General features: G+C 54.6%; 1 protein-coding gene across 1 annotated transcript; it reads right to left on the minus strand.

Annotated features, from left to right (window-relative positions):
- Window positions 1–10: 10 nt before the first annotated feature.
- Mybpc3 (myosin binding protein C3) lies at window positions 11–17,925 on the minus strand. Its single transcript, XM_057780201.1, is given in 33 exon segments — window positions 11–1,317; window positions 1,592–1,728; window positions 1,841–2,000; window positions 2,140–2,279; window positions 2,437–2,632; window positions 2,789–2,877; window positions 4,721–4,888; window positions 4,994–5,133; window positions 5,727–5,782; window positions 5,784–5,911; window positions 5,992–6,096; window positions 6,494–6,653; window positions 8,302–8,382; window positions 8,586–8,725; window positions 10,025–10,054; window positions 10,325–10,431; window positions 11,023–11,188; window positions 11,507–11,673; window positions 11,824–11,929; window positions 12,007–12,131; window positions 12,237–12,239; window positions 12,410–12,542; window positions 13,312–13,475; window positions 13,704–13,718; window positions 14,313–14,366; window positions 14,523–14,552; window positions 14,703–14,751; window positions 15,339–15,456; window positions 15,647–15,795; window positions 15,882–15,965; window positions 16,046–16,168; window positions 16,717–16,983; window positions 17,901–17,925. Coding segments are annotated over 33 exon segments (4,191 nt in total). The 3' UTR covers window positions 11–741.
- Window positions 17,926–19,323: the final 1,398 nt, after the last annotated feature.

A 19,323-nucleotide genomic window follows, 5' to 3' on the forward strand; every position in this document is an offset into this window, starting at 1 on the left:
TGTTGTGGTGTGACCTGGGACTCCTATAGAGCCAGGACTCTGTGCTCCGGCCAAGTGTGTATTTTATGTTGAGTAGAACTCAAAGTAGTAGCCCACGTCCAACCTCCATGGGCAGAAGACCCACCACCGTGAAGTCACTCCTAAGACCTGCTGGTCACCAGATTTATAAGGAAACTTGATCTCTGTGGAGGAAGACAATGAAGGTTGCGATTCCCTATGCTTGCGCTAGATGGAGTGTGTCCCATGTAGACACGCGGTTGTGAGCTGTGGATGCAGTGGGATCTTAATGCCCCCAGTGTAGTTCAGGACTCTACCCGGCTCTGCCACCTGGGCCACGGGGTGACGCTCACGCCTATGCCTACAAAGGAAAGCCCTGTGAGACTTTTACGTCCATCCTTTCCTCGGGGTCTGTGGGGGTGGAGGGGGGAATGATGCCCTTTCTAGTGCTAATTAACGTCTCCCGGATACAGGACACTGATTTGGAAAATGGCATGCTGTCAAGATCAAGCAAACACCCGTATGCTTTTCTGTGGACAGGAAACATCAGCCCTCTTGACTGCACCGATCTTTTATTGCCCTTACACAGTGAGCCAGCCAGAAGGGCCTGTCCCCAGCCAGCATTTCTGAAGACCACACACTTTATGCCCTCCAGATCAACAGCACTCCTTAGGAGCTATGAAGTCAGTTTCTACAGAGTCCAGCAGACCTGCCTGGTACAGCTGCTGGCCCATCCTTCCCAGCCTAGGAGGCACACACACACACACACACACACACACACACACTAGCAGAAAGGGCGGCTCCTCCAGCTCCCTTCTGGACTTCTGGTACATGGGCTGGTATCCGCCTGTACCTGTGACAAAGGTTGCCTTGTGAGTGAACTGAAGCCCCCTGCGCCCCCTTTTCCTGATAGCCCCCTAGGCTCTGGGTCTCGGGCGGTCTGAATACACACCTGTTCACCTCTGAGGAGCCATCCTGGTCACTGAGGGACTGTAAGAGAGAAGCAGACAAACCATGGTGTCTTCCCAGCCCTCCAGGAGCCAGCCAGGGTGCTCTAGCAGCCAGAGGTGCTGTTTGAGCTGGGACAGCAGAGCTAAGCCCAGGGTCCCTGCTTTGTCCAACAGGCTCCTTACCTCGCACCTCCAGACGGCACTCACACTGTGCCTCACCCTGCAAGTTGGTGGCCCTGCAGACATAGACACCCCCATCATAGGGGCAGGGCTTCCTGATCTCCAGGGTCAGGACTCCCTGCTTGCTGAACATGCGGAAACGAGCGTCTTCTCCCAGGTCCAGGCCGTTCTTGAACCAGGAAATCTTGGGCTGTATGACAAGGAAAAGGAGGGAGACTAGGGAAGCGTCCAGGTGATGGGGAACTGGTGGGTTCAGAAGGACTGTTCGAGACCCACTGGAGTAGACTCAGCCCGGGGCCGAGAGTGAACAGAGCCTTCAGTGAGGCTTCAGCCCTGTTCAGGGGAAGGCTGGAAGATATCTAGAGATGGAGCAAAGACAGTAGGCAAACTCAGGAGCGGACTACTCAAAGGGAGCCCAGGAGCCCAGCCTCCAGGCAGTCTAGCCCAGGACCTTGTGTCCCTACCTTCGGACTACCCCGGACAGCACAGCAGAGGACGGCATTGTAGCCTGCAATGATGGAGCGGTTTGCCAAGGGCTGAGTGAAGCTCGGGGCTTCAGAGAAGTCCAGGGCCTTGTACGTGGGTGGCTCGTATGTGATGCCTGTTGGCGGCAAGTCTTAGTACCAAGAAAGTCACCCCAAGCTAGGCTCCCTTCCCTTCCCCAGCAGAACTCCCCACAGTGGGGGTGACCAGTAGGAGTGACGGTGCGGCACCTGGTCTTGGAATAAAGACAGGCTCCTTGGTGGTAGCGGCTTTGTCACTGGAACCCACCATGTTGTGGCTGAAGACCCGGAAGTAGTAGCCGTTGCCAGTGATGAGCTCCGATACCACGCAGTGGGTGCGACGGTAATGTTCCAAAACAGTGAACCACTCCTGAAGGGTATGAAGGAAAGGGGGGCTCTTTGAGGGTGCCTCTTGTGCCTCTACCCCTACGGTGGAGGAAACCAGGTTACTGGGTTAAGCAAGGGGAGGGCTGTTAGGCCTCGGAGGGTATGTGGAGGCCCAGACTCACCATGGACTTCTTGTCAGCTTTCTGTACAGTGTAACCCCAGAGCTCTGTATTGCCATCATCTTGGGGTGGCTTCCACTCTAAAGCCACATTGAAACCCCAAGTCTCAACGATCCGGATATCCTCGGGAGGACTTGGCTTGTCTGCAGGAGACAGATCTGATTGGATCACTGCACATTCTGAAGCTGCCTGAGCTGAAGCAGGGGGATGCTGGCATATAGAGCCCTTCTGCAGGGGTCGGATTTGCAGGCTCCAGGTCAGGAGGTGGATGTGCTGAAAGAGAGACTCTGGGCTACATACCCACGATCTGTAGGACCAGCGTGGCCTTGTCCTCCATGTTCTCAATTCGAACTGTCACCTGGTAGGTGCCCGAGTGGGTGCGGCGGGCAGCCCGGATGAACAAGATGGTGTCCGTGGGGCTGTTGTGTATGCTCACCTCATCACCTGCCAGTGGCTGCCCCTCTTTGGTCCAGGTCACTTGAGGCCGAGGTTTGCCCTGAGGGAAGATGACCGGCCCAACCCTGAGCTTGTCTCTGTAAGGGCTGGCTGGCACTATACCAGCCACACATGGGACTGGGGTCTCAGGGTCCACAGCCCCAGGAGATCCTTCCACTGTGGTTTCTCCCTTGGGATAGGGAAGGGCTCAACCTACCTGGAAAGGAATGAGGAGGTTCACGGGCTCCCCCACCTTCTTCTGGATGGTCTGGCGCAGGTGTCTGGGCAGTTGGAGTCTTGGTCGTTCTGTGGGTTAAAGGGAGGCCCCAGTCCGAATGATCTCACAGTGCCTTCTCTCTTGAGGCAAGGCCCAGAGCACCGTAACTGGGAAGAAAGCTGCCCTGGGCCAGATTCTCCTAAGCCCCAGGAGTTCCAGGATGCTCAGCACTAGATGCTATCCACAGAGCCTCCCTATAGTCCTTTTGCTTTGTTTTGTGCGTGTGGTTTTCAATTTTTTAGATTTATTTATGTGTTTGAGCATTTTGTCTGTATGTATGTGCACCTTGTGTGTGCTGGCAGAGGTCAGAAAAAGGCAGTGAGTCCCCTGGAACAGAGTTCAGGAATAGTTAGGAGCCACGCATATGGGTGCTGGAAGTCAAACCCTGGTCTTCTGTAAGAACAGCAAGTTCTCGTAACTGTTAAACCAGCTCTCTTTTTTTGAAGAGTAACTTATGTAACCTAGACTGGCCATAAGCCCCTCATCCTCCTGCCTCCACCTCCAAGCACCAGGATTACAAGTATATGCCACCACATCCAGCTTCACTTTAAGAGGGCAAGCGACTTATTTGGAGTCACGCACCTTGTAAAATGTAAGTTAAGGCATATTCTAGACTTTTAGAGCCTCTGCCCAGGACTGGTTAAATCTATTACTTCTTTCCAATCTGGAGAACCAATCCTACCTTTGTTGAGGTAAGGAACAGAAGAATGAGCCAGGTACATGTGCACACACCTTTAATCTCAGAGGCAGGATAGCAAGGACTACACAGAGAGACCCTGTCTCAACAATAACAACAACAGAAAAATGGGAAGAGGATCCCAGATCACCCTAAATGCCCCTGAGCCTCCTGTTCAGTTCTGTGAATGGTGTCTGTGTGCTGGAGTGCTGGGGATATTATCCTAAGGTGCGTGACTTTTGTTTCTGCTGCATTTGTTTAAGTCTGAGAAGCTGTGATTCTTTTCCTGTCTAAAACACCTGATGGTCTAATAAAGCGCTGAGCGGCCAATAGCAAGGCCGGAGCAAGGATAGGCGGGGCTGGAGCAAGGATAGGCGGGGCTGGAGCAAGGATAGGCGGGGCTGGAGCAAGGATAGGCGGGGCTGGAGCAAGGATAGGCGGGGCTGGAGCAAGGATAGGCGGGGCCGGAGCAAGGATAGGCGGGGCTGGAGCAAGGATAGGCGGGGCTGGAGCAAGGATAGGCGGGGCTGGAGCAAGAATAGGCGGGGCTGGAGCAAGGATAGGCGGGGCTGGAGCAAGGATAGGCGGGGCCGGAGCAAGGATAGGCGGGGCTGGAGCAAGGATAGGCGGGGCTGGAGCAAGGATAGGCGGGGCCGGAGCAAGGATAGGCGGGGCCGGAGCAAGGATAGGCGGGGCTGGAGCAAGGATAGGCGGGGCTGGAGCAAGGATAGGCTGGCATGCAGAGAGGATAGAAGGCCAAGAAGGAAGAAGTAACAATAGAACAAGGGGAGGAGGGCATAAGGGGCAGCCACCCATGGAGTCAGAGTGAAAGTAACGTATACAGAAGTAAGAAAAGGAAAAAGCCCAGAGGCAAAAGGTAGTTGGGATAATTTAAGTTAGGAAAAGCTGGGAAGAAATAAGCCAAGCTAAGGCTGGGCATTCCTAACTAAGAATAAACCTAAACCTCTACGTGTGATTTATTTGGGAGCTGAGTGGGTGGCCCTCCAAAAAGCCAAAAGTGAAACATCAAACAACACTGGAGGTGAAACAACAAGGAAGTTATGGCCTATATACTTCCTGGTCCAGGACATACATGAAGGCCCTGGTCCCTTCCGCCCCGGCCCTCTGCCTCTGGCAGGGTCCTTTGGTTGGGAACAGGAGGTCAGTGCCAGGTGTCATCACGGAAGGACACTCACGCAGTATCTCCTGTACTGTCACAGGCTCCTTGGTGATGACAGGGGCTCCAGGTCCTGCCACATTGTGTGCCCTCACTCGGAACTGCAGCCGTGCCCCAGTGGGCAGGTCCTTCACCAGCAGCGAGCTGCGCTCTGTCAGCCCCTGCAGAGCCATCACCCACTCCGAGCCTGGGTGTGGGCACAGATGAGGGAGAGTCAGAAAAATCCCTCCCACCTTCTGAGGGCTGCCCAGGGCCCAGCAGGGTGTTGGGGCTGCCGCAGTGGGGTACTCACAACCGTCCTGGCAGTACTCCACACTGTAGCCATCCAGGCCTCCTGCACCCACACGCTCGGGGGGCCGCCACTTGAGTGAGACAGTGGTGTCAGACACATCCTCCACAGACAGGTGGGTTGGCTCACCAGGGGGGGCTGAGCAGGGACAGGTAGAGCGGGTCAGAGTGAGCCTGCACCACACGGGAGGGGTGACTTTCTACATGGATGTAGGAAGGACTCTCCTGTCGGTGGAGGGCATGCTAGATGGGTCGAGAAAGCCAAACGAGTGTGAGACGCGGGTGTTTCCTGGCCTTATAGGGCAGGCGAGTAAGGCTGGGGCGTGACTCGTCCATTTTAGGACTCAGATTCAGTTCCCAGCAACTCCTGTAACCCCAGCGAATCTAGGGGACTCTGCCCTTTTGGGGTCTCTGAGGAGTGGCGCACACCTTTAAACCCAGCACTCAGAAGGCAGAGGCAGGTGGATCTCTCTGAGTTTGAAGCCAGTCTGGTCTACATAGAGAGTCAGCCAGAGCTACATAAGTAAAAGCCTGTCTCAAATCATGGAGGGACATGACTAGCATCCCCCAGGGTGTCTGTTCTATCAGGGAGGTGTCTCCGAGGTGTCCTCGTCTGTAAGACAAGGCAGGTTACCCCCAACAGTACAGGAGCCCAGGCATGTGAAGGCCTGTGCGGAGGCCGTCTGTCAGCTAAGAGGCTGCTGCCATCTGCCGCCTGCCCCAGCTTGTTCACCTATAGGCATGAAGGGCTGAGAGGCAGGGCTGGGCCTGGACATTCCCACGGCGTTGACCGCATACACGCGCATCTCATAGGCTACGCCCTCGATCATGCGCCTCGCCTCATGGCTCAGCTCCCGCAGCAGATCAAAGTTGAGCCTCATCCACCTGTAACTCTTCTTCTTCTTGCGCTCCAGGACGTATCCTGAGAGAGACGAGAGCTCAGCTGTGCCCAGCCACTCAGCTGACAGATGCCCTTGGCCGTCCTGGTGCCCTGGCACTCACCCAGGACCGGCTGCCCGCCATCATAGGCAGGTGGTTCCCACTGCACTGTGCAGGAGTCCTCGCCCACATTGCTGATCTTGGGGGCCGCGGGAGCGTCTGGCACGTCTTGATAGGGAAGAGGAATCACGTCAACTGTGTCCACCCCTTTTCTTCACCACCCCCACCAGTAACAGCCATCTGCAACCACCACCTCCAGAGCCAAAGCCACCTAGAATCAGTTCATGCCACCACCCTCCATCTCTCTTACCGCCCATGGCTCCTCACTGGCCGTTTTCACTCATGTACCAGCTCCAATTGGCTGGCTACATCCACCCAACCCACCCAGCCCTCCAGAACACAGAGATTGTCCCATGCTTATTTCTCCCAGAGAACGACCAATGCCACACGCATTTCCCTTCAAGCAGGGCTTCTCTCTGGCATAAAGAAACCAGTCACTACAATTGCCAGCTCGCGAGTACCCTGCGATAGCTGCTGGACCCCCCCGGGGCTGCTCTATGCTTACCGATAACCTTGACTGTGAGGTTGACCTGGTCCTCGCCCACAGGGTTCTTTACTGTGACAGTGTAGACACCTTCATCTTCTTTCTCTGCTCCCTCAACTGTGAAGACACTGCGGTCTTTGGTGGTCTCCACACGGACCCGGCCCTCAGCCTCACACAACAGCTGAAAGGGAGAGAGAATCGGGGGCAAGACCCAAGTCAGCCTGTAAGGTAGCCATCCATGGAAGTTCAGTGCTGAGTCTGTGGAAAGCAGTGGGGCAGACCCTGAGTGGGAACTGAGCCCCCATAAGTGACTAGTTTAAAATTTTCCATGTGACACCACAGGCAAGGGCTCAGATTCTAATCTAGTTTTATCATGAAATCTAGACTCTGTGTGCCTCAATTTTCCTATCTGTCAAATGGGAAGAATGTGACCCCACAAGAGCTATTGTGAGGCTCCAGAAAGACCACAGTACCCAGTCCTTCAGAAGAGCCCGCAGTGGCCATGCCAGGCAGGGTGCCAGGGAAGGCACTCCCTCTCCCTTACTGAGAGGGGCACAGAGCCAGGGTCGGTTGTGGAGGCACAGTCTCCAGGCAATCAGGAATGCTCTTCCCTGCTGGCTAGCTTTCAGAGAGCCAGAGGTTGTCAGGGAGAAAAGCTACCCATGGTCTCCCCCAGAACAGCACCCTGCATGCCAAGATGCCAACCTGCCAGGCATGTGTCCATTGATGTGCTAGCGAGACCACTATGGGGTCAGTGCTGCCCTGTTGGGACATGAGACCTGCTCCACAGAGGGATGCCATGCTTGGTGCTGTGATACTGCTCAGAAGCCCTGGCTGAGGCGGCTCTAGGCCCCAGGGTTGAGCCTGCTGTTGTTAGTTTTGTTAATGGTCATGTTGTCAAATTGTCTTATGTTTCTACCCACAGACCTGGCCATCTCAACCTTAGTCAAGAAGCTTCTTTTTGCAGTGGAGAGCAAACAGTCAAGACAGAGATGCATAAAACTCAGTGCCGAGAGAAAGAGAACGAATGTTCAGCCCTAAGTCAGACATCTCTGTCAACTGCGCTGCTGAAGAGGGATGCTAGAGTTGGGTATAATGAGGGGTTCTGATTCACAGATCACAGTCCTCTGCAGGAGCCGGCAACAGGAACCAAGTCCGGCAGCCAGGCAAGAGGGGAGGGAGCACATGCAAGCTTTAAGGCTGCATTTATAGTGTAAGAAACCATGCCCAAGTGGGCTGAAGGAGTTCCACAGCACGCTGCCCAGAGACTCAGAGAACATCTCAGAAGGTGAGGCAGGGAAAAGAGAAGAGCCACCCTGGCTGGCGCACTGCAGGCTAGTGATACTGCTGGGCAGCCCATGCTCCAGTGCATGGTCTCACACCTAAGCATTTGTTGGTAGCACTAACTGCACTTAGAGGGTTAGAGAAACCAAAGACTGAGCGCTCCTGAGGCAGGGCAAGTGGATGTCTGAGTTTTGAGGCCAGCCTGGTCCACATAGGGAGTTCTAGGTCAGCCAGGGCTGCATGAGTCCCAGTCTAGAAGAAGAAAAGGAGGAGATGGGAGGGGAGAGTGTGGGGGCTGGAGGGGTAAAATGGTAGATAAGCTCTTATTTTATTGTATGTATGAATTAAATTCCCAAGAACAAGGAAAATTATTAATAAAAAGAAGAAAGAGGGAAACGAGGCAGGGATTCAGGAACCATTCCAGTTCAAGGCCACTTTGGTGCGGGTCTATCAGTTCCCTCCCCACATCCGTCCACTCCTGGGGTGGACACGGCATGCGTAGAGAAAAGTGAGGACCCTGAGCCATGCCTTGACTTCAAACTCACCTTCTTATCAAACACCCACTCTTCGTCTGCACCAGCATCTTCTGGGGCACCAGGAGGGGGCCCAGCTGGTGCCTTCTTCTCCTGGGAACAGAACAGAGTGAATTAGGGCTAGAGGCTCTGAGTCAGCTTTTCTTCTGTGCCTCGCATGTCTCCAACCACGCTCGGCCTTCTGGCCAGTGAGGGGCCTCTGTGCTTCCAGTGAGTGGGGTGGAGGGGTATGAAGCAGAGCCTAGCACTCATCTGCTATCACACAGGTAGGGAAACTGAGGCAGGAACCACAGTACCTGTGTGACGGTCTTCTGCCAGATCACAGAGGGAGCAGGATCCCCAGAAATAGGGACGTCCAGACGTAGCTTGTTTCCAGCAACAACCACAATGGTGTCTGGGGTTCTGCCAGGACAGTCCAAGTGGATCTTGGGGGGTTCTGTATGGAGGAGTACAGTTTAGAGGACCCACAAATGTGGCAGAGGAGGTACGCAGGTCATTCTATGGGTGCTGGAAGCTCATGTCCCTGACTGTTGTCTTTGTCATTTTCATCCAGGTATAATTTATAGACATTAAAAAGTGCAAATTTCAGCATAGTTAGTCCTGTGGGGTTTTTGTTTTGTTTTTAAGACATGGTCTCAGCCGGGTGGTGGTGGCACACTGCTTTAATCCCAGCACTTGGGAGGCAGAGGCAGGAGGATCTCTGTGACTTCGAGGCCAGCCTGGTCTACAGAGTGAGATCCAGGTCAGCCGGGACTGTTACACAGAGAAACCCAGTCTCGGGGGAAAAAGAAAAAAAAAGTCAAAAGAAAAAGAGTTGGGCTAACACCTCACACCAGAGACACTGTCCCTGTGAAGAGGTGATGGACTGCCACCTCTCACTTTAGACCTGAATGAATCAAAGCCAGAAGGGATGATTCAGCTGACAAAATCAGGAGTTTAATGCCCAGAATCCACACAGGAAGCCAGATGCGCACAATAAATCCCAGCACTGGAGAGGGAAGAGGGGCGGATTCCTGGGGCTCAATGTCCAGCCAACCTCACTTAATCAGAGCCTCAGGTCCCAGTGAGAGCCCCTCAGAATGGATGGTACCCAAGAAATAACCCTGTAGGTGGACTCTGGACTCCACATGCACCCCACATGTGTGCACCCACATAAATTCACCTGCACATACACAAACATGCATACACACAAAGAATTCGAGGCCAGAGAGATTATGATTACCCAGTGCTCATGCCTAGTAGATCTGGGTTGTGCTGGCTAGATATTTCAGTTTGACACAGCTCTACTGAGAAAAAAACGCCTTCATAAGATGAGGATGAAGGCCACCCCGTAGGGCATTTTCTTAGTGATTGACGGTGGTGGGCCCAGCCCGTTATGAGTGGTGCCATTCCCTGGGCTGGAGGTACTGGGTTCTATAAAGAAGCAGGCTGAGCAAACCATGAGGAACAAGCCAGTAAGTAGCACCCCAAGGTCTCTGCATCAGCTCCTACCTCCAGCTTCCTACCCTGTTTGAGTTCCTGCCCTGACTCCCTTCAATGATGGGCTACGATGTGGAAGTGTACGATGGATAAACCCTGTCCTCCTCCCACCAGCTTCTGGTCACAGCAGTAGAAACCTAGACATGAGTCCCTATTCCTTGCCATCTCTGGCTGTGAAGTGGAAGGGGTTTGGGTTGAACTGGGATGTGGAGAAGGAGACAAAGCTGGGGTGGCACAGAAGGGTCCCAAGACTCACCCTGCCTGGGTACAAAGTCAATCTTGACCTCTGAAAGAGAAGAAAAACAAGGAACACTAAGAGAAAGGAAGGGCCCAGCCGCCACAGGGCATCCGGCCTTGCCCCAACTGTGTATGCTCACACACGCACGTACACACACACACACAGGGCTAGTTCACCCATGAAGTGGAGCTTGGCAGACAGGTTGCAGGCACACACACACACACACACACACACACATGGTTAGTTCACCCATGAAGTGGAGCTTGGCAGTCAGGTTGCAGGCACACATGCACACACACACACACACGGCTAGTTCACCCATGAAATGGAGCTTGGCAGACAGGTTGCAGGCAAATCCTTCAGGCACGAAACTGTAGTCAGCCTCGTCAGCAGGTGTGACGTCGTCAATGGTCAGTTTGTGGACCCTGAAGGGCAGTGGGAACACAAAGGATCCCTACTGTGTACACAGTCCTGACCTCTCTGTGCCTCACCCTGGCTCCTTCATGTCCTGGTATTTAAAATGTGGTTTTTCTCTTTCTAGCTTCGTGCTTTCCAGCTTCCTCCCGTGTTCTCTGAGGTCAGCAGTGCAGAAGAGACGCCTGCACTGGGGCATCCCTATGGCGGGGGCCTTGGAGACAGGCAAAGGCTGATCTGGGATGAGCCAGCACCACCTCCTCCATGGCCTCTGGTCCCAGGTGGGGAAATGGCAGGGCACCTGACCCTGTGTGTCCCACATTCTTTCTCCCGTAGCGCTGCCCTCTTGTCTTACAGAGGCTCTCCCTCTGGGATTTCCTCACATCTGTCCTCTGCAATTTTGTCTTTCTGCTCTCTCTCTCTTTTTTTTTTTAAGATTTATTTATTTATTGTGTATACAGTGTTCTGTCTGCATGTATCCCTGCAGGCCAGAAGAGGGCACCAGATCTCATTACACATGGTTGTGTAACCACTGTGTGGTTGCTGAGAATTGAACTCAGGACCTCTGGAAGAGCAGCCAGTGCTCTCTCTCTTTCACTCACCGCCCTATATGGGACACCTTTATGCGGCTGTCAGGCACCAGCTCCTTCCCGTTCTTCAGCCACACGCCACGCACGTTCTCATCTGAAACCTCACACTTAAACACAGCCTGGTCCTTGGCACCCACTGCCAGATCTGCGATGCTTTGGTACACCTCCAGCTTCTTCTCTGCGGGATAGATAGAGCCTATGAGCTAAGGAAGGGTGCAGTAGTGCGGACCTCTGTGGGGCGTGTGGGCTTGCAGACAGTGGCGGGTGTGCAGGCGTCTGGCCAGGTATGTGCATTTGTGAAACAGACGCGTGTGCCTGAACTTGGGTTCAGGAGAGACACTGCCAGGGTCACCTGACCCCCACCCCCGGGCCAACACTCTGCAGTGCTTACTTCAGCACAGCCATTTTACAGATGAGAAGATGGGGCTCAGGGTACCAAAGACGCCCAAAGCCTGTTCCCTCCATGTGGCCGGTCAGGCTTGGCTGGTACCCTCACCTTGCACAATGAGCTCAGCCAGTGCCTGGCCTCCGCTTGTGCGTACTGCGTAGTGTCCGGCATCCTCCAGTGTTGCTTCGTTGATGATCAGGTGGTGTTTCTGTCCATCCTTCTTGAACCGGTATTTGAAAGTCTCCTCACGAGTAAGCTCCACTCCGTCCTTCAGCCTGGACAGACATGAGACAGTGGATGTCCCCACTCCCCAGCCCTGCCTCGCACCCCCACCCCCCAGCCCTACCTCGCACCCCCACCCCCAAGCCCTGCCTCGCACCCCCATACTCCTGCCCGGCCTCGCACCCCCACAGGCCTGCACTCACCATTTGACTTGGGCCCCTTCTTCGGATACCTCACACTCAAACTCCACACGCTGTCCCACCATCACCAGCTGGTCCTCCAGGGACCGTGTGATGAGCACCGGGGGCTCTGTCCAGGGGAGAACACCATGAGGGCTGCTTCCCTGTGGCCTCTTTTCCTCCCGGGTCCCCCGGTCCCACGCCCACCTTTGACAAAGAGCTCTGTGCCGCATTTCTCGCCCCCCACTACACACTGGTAAGCTGCATCGTCCGCCAGGGAGCATTGGCTGATGACCAAGGTGCGCTTGGTCCCGATGGACTCGAAGATGTACCTGGGCAGGGCACAGGGCGTATCAGGAGGGCCATGGCTATCCCTTCTGGGCAGGGTGCCCTTCACAAACCCCACGCCTGCTTCAAGTTGTCAAGGAGAGACTTACTTGCTATGGAAGAGAAGGGGCCATTGCAGGGTTCCACATAGAAGGAAGTGATGCATAGGGAAAAAGAGAGACTGGTTAGGTTAAATGACCTGGAATTAGACCCTGAGGGTCGGGAGGAAATAGGGGAGATACAAATGAGGACTAGGGAGGTACCTCACCCACCCCCACCACACCTGCCACTCATCTGGATCTCCTGTCCATTCTTCAGCCACTTGACCTCAGCGTCCGGATCAGCCAGTTCCACAGTAAGCCTGATCTTGTGGCCTTTGTTTACCTGGTAAGCAGGCTCCAGCTTCTTCTGAAAGGCTGAACACCACACCTCAGCCCAGCTGCCCCCAGCGCCCAGTTTCCCCAGGCAGCAGCCACAGCCGCCAAGGCAGCTGCCTACATCTTCCCCGCCCTGCTGTGTATTCCTGCCACACCCTCTGGGTTTTTGTGATGACTGTGTCTTGGTCTCTGTTCTGTGTCTGTCCATCCCTTTGTCTGTCTCTGCCCTGCCTTCCTTCAGGTTGTTTCTAACTGCTCAGCTCTTGGGCAGGGTCAGAGGCATCGTGAGAACGGGAAATGTGACCCATGCCCCTCTCTTCCTCTCATTAACGCCAAGCCTCATTTTAGCGTCCCTAACAACTTGCCTCCCTAGTGCTGTCACTGCCCAGTCCTCCAGGCCACTGCCCTAAGTCTCGTGTTGCAGGGAGAGAATGGGATTAGGGAGATGGAGTGAGTGCCCTCCAGTCGGTCCAGAGCCCAGGGCCACCTCACAAATGCTTCCCCTTGCAGCCATGTTGAAGCCATGTTCAGCTACAGCCCTGAAACGCTCAGGCCTGGAACACGGGTGTCCAGTGCTATCCCTTAGTCTCTGTGCCTCAGCTTCCTTGTCCAAGTGAACTGATAATAGTCTCTGTATGTGCTGTTGGGAGAATTCAATTAGGTAATTATGTAAACCATGCTCTGTGTTGCTTACGTGTTAATTCGCGCTCTTTACTGCCAGTACTGTCTTAACCCAGCCTGCAGGCTCTTGTGTGGTGCTTTCTGACGTAGCAGTTGTATACTGGGAGCTAGAGTGGGAAGGGCTAACCTGTGCTCTTCTTTTCATCGCGCTTCATGCCCTTGAGCCTCCTCAGCATGCCTCGTAGATCTGTGACGCCGTGCTGGAAGGCGATGCGCTCATATTCTGATGGTGGCGCCTGTCTCAGGATCTCCCACACGTCCTCTTCAGCAGGCGCTTCCAGTTTTGAGTCCCTGTGCCCCATAGGCCACTGGGAAGCTTATGGCAGTCCCTCTTGTCCCTTCCTGGGGTGGGGGTTCCTGGACACAGGATGAGGACTCCTCTGCCCTATTCCCTCCCCCTCTTCCCTCTTCCTTTCTCTTCCCTTCTCCCTGCTTTGTAATCCCCTTCCTCCCAGTCTACAGGCCTAGGAGTTTTAGGGGTTGAACTAGGGTGGGTTCTGGGGTTGCCCGGGCACTCACCTCCGGAAACTGCTGCTCCCAATGAGGAAGAAAGGACAGGGACACATTAGAAGTCTGGGCCCCTCCCTGCCAAGACTGGGGTCCTTCCCAGGGCCTCCACTTCCTCCCTCTTCCAAATACTGTGCCCCTACTTTTCAGAGCAGACCTGCTCTTCTTAATATCCGATAGAGTATGGGGGCCACCCGAAGCCTCAGGAGTGTCACCCTGAGGCGTGTGCTTCACCAAACCCCGGAAGAAAGGGTGCACACCCCCAAAGCCAATGTTCTCTCGCCCCAGAGGCTCCCAAACCCATTGCTTACTCTCTGGGCAGGAACAGCAGCAGTAGCCATTCGGGGTGGATAGGGAGAGAGGGAAAGGCAGGACAGAAAAAGAAACGAAGTCAAGGGGCTTGGCTAGGTCCTCAGAGTCTACAGAAATGATCTACTGGAGATGCTATATGGGGCCTTCGGGGGTACACCGAGGATGGGTGTCAGGACAAAAGTCCTTTCCACCCTGGGGTTCTCCCATTTAACAAGGAAATCAGCTCAGAGAGGTGGTGTGTGCAGAGCCACAGAGCTGGGAAACCTCAAGGTCACTCCCTGCCCTGGAAGCCGCGACCCAAGGACTTACCTCTTCTTCAGCAAGGAGCTGAAGTCCAGAGTCCCCACATCTTCATGGCTGTCACTGTGGAAAGGGGACCCCATGAGGCTTCTGGGGAACTCGAAGGGGCTTAGAGGGTGGGGTGGAGTAGGAGAAAGGGACACAGCCCAATGGGGCTCCCACCCATCTCAGGTACACCTGGGGTCTGGGTATGAGACAGAGAAGGACAGGAAAGGGTACCTGGTTCGCCGACCTGTCCCAGCCAGGCTCCTGTGGGTTAGACAGTGTCTTCAGTGACCCAGGAGCCAGTTTCCCTGCCCTTCACAGCTCTGACCACCCTATGTCCCTATCCAAAACTTCGAGTGGCCTCGGCCTCTCCCACTGGCCTCCCCCAAGTCCTGAGGAAAGAGAGGCACTCACGTGCGGCGGAAAGCTGATCTGAGGTCCAAGTCTCCAGAGCCCATGGCCTCTGTATAGAAAGAGAATGAAGTGATGGGGTTGCTCAGAGGGGACCACGGGACTCAACCACCTTCTTAACTTGTCCCAGGGTCTGTGTCCAGAGAGGTGAGACAGTTTGTCATCCCAACCCCTATGGTAGGCAGTTTTCCACTCACCTCCCAGTTCACACTCAACTGTGTCAGGGACACAAACAAGTGAAGCAGAGCCCACCCTTCATTTTCGTCTAAGCCTCCCACGACCCTGAAAGATCCTGAAAGCATGGATTTTGTTTTGTTTGGTTTGGTTTTGTTTTTCGAGACAAGGTTTCTCTGTGGCTTTGGAGCCTATTCTGGAACGTGCTCTTGTAGACCAGGCTGGCTCCAAACTCACAGAGATCCACCTGCCTCTGCCTCCCGAGTGCTGGGATTAAATACATGCGCTACCACTGCCAGCAACCATGGATTTCTTTTACACCCTGGGTGATCAGCGCTGGACGTGTGGTCAGTCTGGCTATCTAGCCACGGAGTCACCCTCTTTAATGTTGGGAGACAGAGAAAAGACCAAAGGACTAAGCATCCGCGAAGACCACAAGACCAGGTCAGACACCAGGTCTCTCACCGTGGACAGTGAGGTTGAAGTTGCAGCTGTCAAACTTGTCCTTGGTGGACACCTCGCAGCGGTAGCCCCCCGCAGAAGTGGCCTGGGCGTCTGTGATGTGCAGCTCAAACAGGTAGACCTGTGGGCAGGAGATGAAGGAAGTCAGGGTTCACACATACAGAGCTTATACTGTGTGATTTACAGAGGATCCACCTCTCAAGACCCACGACTGGCAATTGCAGGCACATGAACATGAAATGCCAAGGAGACGGCTGGCTCAGGAGCGGTCTTGTGCAGTGTGCAGCTGGTGCCCCCACCAGGTGCCCCACCTTGCTGGCTCGGTCGTAGCTGTCGTGAAGCTGTAGGTGCTGGCCCGCCTTGCTGCTCAGGTCCACCCACTTGCCCTTGAACCACTTGACCACTGGTGGTTTCAGGAGGCTGGCCCCAGCCACGCGGGCCGAGAAGACAATGCTGCCCCCTGTAGGAGAGGGGCGATGGACTGAACTTGGGGTACTCTGGAGCTTACTTCCCATAACACCCCTGAGCACAGAAACCTCCACTCACCCACAGTCACCTCGCCATCCTGTGGCCGTGCCAGAAAAAGGCCGATAGGGTCATCGGGGGCTCCCTGACTCCCTGGGGCTGAGCCTGAGAAAAAAGGCTTTTGAGACCTGTCCTGGGACACTGTCCTCCCATTGGCCTGTCCCACATCGCCCAGCCCCCCTTACCTTCAGGACTTGGAACGTTTTCTTCCAACCCAGTGACTGGAGCTGGGACTTCTCTGGGGGCTCCAGGAGCCTCCTCAGGGGTGGGAGCGACTGTAGGCTCTGTCTTCTCGCGTGGCACAGTTCCTAACCAGAGACACCACACACCCTCTCAGACTCCAGACCTGGGTCTGGTTGTACCTAAGATGCATCTCATGTGAGCAGTGGTAGTCACCTCAGCCACCGGGCTCACGCCAAGGAGAGGCGCTGGCCTGCATCTCCTCACGGCCCACCTGCTCCACGTCCGTCCGGATTTCTGCTCTGAACAGCCCTGAAGTCCATCTGCCGTCCTCTTCCAGGCTCTGGCCTTGACCCAACCGCCCCCCCCCCCCGCCACTCCCCCCCAGGCTCTTAGGATTCCCTGCCAGCACACACAGCTAGCCAAGTCCTTATCTAGGTGTGACGTCACTGTGGGCTGTGCAGGAGAGGGCTGCAGGTCAGCCTTTGTTTCCCCATCTCCACAGTTCAGAAAAGGCTGCAGCCACCTCTAATGTGGAGAGAGATCTTGGTGCAGTAGCGGGAATGGACATTTTTGACTTACAGCATCGCCAGGGCCAAGGCGAGAACTTAGCTATCGGCTACAACTCAGGGCTACAACTGAAACTCAAGCCTTGGGAAGGCTGGCAAGCCCTTACCTGCCTCTGTGACCTTGAGGTCAAACTTGACCTTCGAGGAGCCCGCAATGACCGCATAGGAACCCTGGTCTGCAGGGCACACATCTCGTACTGTCAGTGTGTGCCGCTTGCCCTCTGCTGCCAAACCGTACTTGTCACTGGCACCGATGTCACTGCCGCCCCGCTGCCACCGCACTTTCACGCCTGCGCGCTCTGTCTCAGCCTCGAACACGGCAGCGCTGCCTGTTGTCACCTCCACGGACCGTGGCTTCTTGTTGAAGGCTGACACTGAAGAGCCAGATGGAGACTGCGTGACCGGGCTCTCTGGTGCCCATCCCTGCCGCCCTGCGGGGACCGGGCTCCCTGGTACCCGTCCCTGCCGCCCTTCTTTAAAGAGACTGGGGTAAGCACACTCCAAGTCTCTCATTAGTGCTCCAACAGTTAAGTACAGCCATATTTATGTCTCAGGTTAAGTGATAGAAGATCACAGACGAAAGAGCCAAGTCGTTGTCCTAACCACCACACAGGACACTCCTACCTTGGATCCCCTCCCTCCTGTCTAGGAACACTCGGGTTAAGCTCAGCCCCCCTCCCACCAGGAGGCCACCCCCACCCCTGCACTCTGCCTACTTGGAATATAGCTAAATTTGTCCTCTGAGGGCTTCAGACTAAGAATGAACAACTGAGATAACGCTAGCCTGGGAGCAGGGGGGGGTGGGCTGGGGTTGGATCCCTGCCCTGCCCCAGTGACCTCTGCAAGGGCACAGGCCTGGCCAGGCCCTGAATTACAGTTTCTCCATTCTTTGTTCTTCTCCAGAGAAGAGGAAATACCCTCCACATCTAGTCAGGCATGGTGGCAGACGTGGAGAGGTGAAAAGGGTCACTACCCCCCCACACACTGTGCGTGAGACCAGGAGGTGCTCAGGGGCACAGTGAGCCTGAGCCCCTGTAGCCTGAATTTGGACTCCCTGAAGTGAGGACCCTGGCTGAAGAAGAAACAGGTCAAGATGGAATGGGTGTTGACCTGGGTCCTTCTTCCAGTGACCCTGGCACAGGTGGGAAGGGGAAAGAAACTGAGAAATAGACAGACCAAAGATTATTCTGTCCCTTCCTGGAACCTAGAGGCCTCATCCGCATTATCCTAGCCCTGTCCCCAAGCTGTGCACACCCACTGCCCCAGATTCACACCCAATCCGTGCACCTACCTGTTTTCTTCCCTGGCTCAGGCATCTTGAGAACGGTCACACCAGACACCAGGCAGGTAAAGCCACCCAGGGAGGAGCTGAGCAGGGCCCTGTGGTCTCACTATTTATGAGAGACATCCCCCTCCCCATCCCCGCTTATCTGACTCCTGCCAGTCACCCGCTAAATATAGACAAATTCCACCCAGCTGAAGTACCTCCGTGGAGAAGATAGAGCCACTTGGTCCTCTGGCTCCCCCTCCCCCAGCATGGTCGGATGGCTTCTGCCCCTCCAACCTTCTGTGGACCTCAGGAGGTCCTCGCCCTTGTCTGTGTATCCGTCCAGCAGAAAACCACACTGTAGAGGTGCTCTTGCCTGTGACGCCCGTGGCTAGAGCATCCAGGGCTTGGTGCTACTGTTCTTTTGATTAGCAGAGCCCTGATGGACATTGCTGCACCACAAGGGGCAGGGGCCTTGGACCTTGGAATGCTGGGTGGGCTTTAGTCTAGGCTCAGGCAGAGAGGAGCTAATGCTGTGAGTTACTATCACCATAAGGGAAGTGCTAGATGAACCTACAGGTGAGGGCAGGGAAGAGAATCTCTGAAAGTACTCCAAAGTAGGAGACAGAAGCAGAGCTAGCGCTTACTAAAGTCACAAGGACTAACTAAAGATCAATGCCAAATATTCTGAACCCCACCTCCATCTTCCACTCCATCCCCACTGTTCTCGTCCTGCAGCTGTACCCTCAATCACTTCAGGTTCATTGGGTGTTACGGAAAAGTAAGTTATGGGGACCCCCATCAAGGAACATTGGTAGAATAGATTGTTTACCATCGGAAGGGAGAGAGGCCATACAGAAGAGTTTTCCATATAACAGAAACTTACCAGCCATGATTTTCACCCAATGTTAGTTACTTTAAAGCCACACCATCTACTCTTAAGGTGTGTGTGTGTGTGTGTGTGTGTGTGTGTGTGTGTGTAAGCTATTACTAGTAATCTAGGTTGGTCTCACAACAATCCTCCTGCATCAACCTGCTAAGTGCTGCTATTCCAGGAATACACCGCTGTGCCTATCTGAGCCTTCTGGAGAACTGATGTGGGGCTGGAGAGCTAGCTCTGCGGTTTAAAAGCACTTGCTTTTGCAAAGAACCCAGCTTCCATTCCCAGTACCCACACGGTGCCTTACTCACAACCATCGGTGACCCCAACTCCAGGGGGACCTGATCCCCTCTCCTAAACTCTGCAGGCACCAGGAACACATGTGCTACACATGCATACACACAGGCAAAACACAGGCATATACGCTTTTTAAAAAAATCTAAAAAATGGTTTTAAAAAACTGATACTTGGGGGCTGGAGAGATGGGTCAGTGGTTAAGAGCTCTGGCTGCTCTTCCAGAGGATCCAGGTTCAATTCCCAGCAACCACATGGCAGTTTACAACTGTC

The sequence above is a fragment of the Chionomys nivalis genome, chromosome 9, assembly GCF_950005125.1.
Source record: "Chionomys nivalis chromosome 9, mChiNiv1.1, whole genome shotgun sequence".
NCBI classification, from domain to species: Eukaryota; Metazoa; Chordata; class Mammalia; order Rodentia; family Cricetidae; genus Chionomys; species Chionomys nivalis.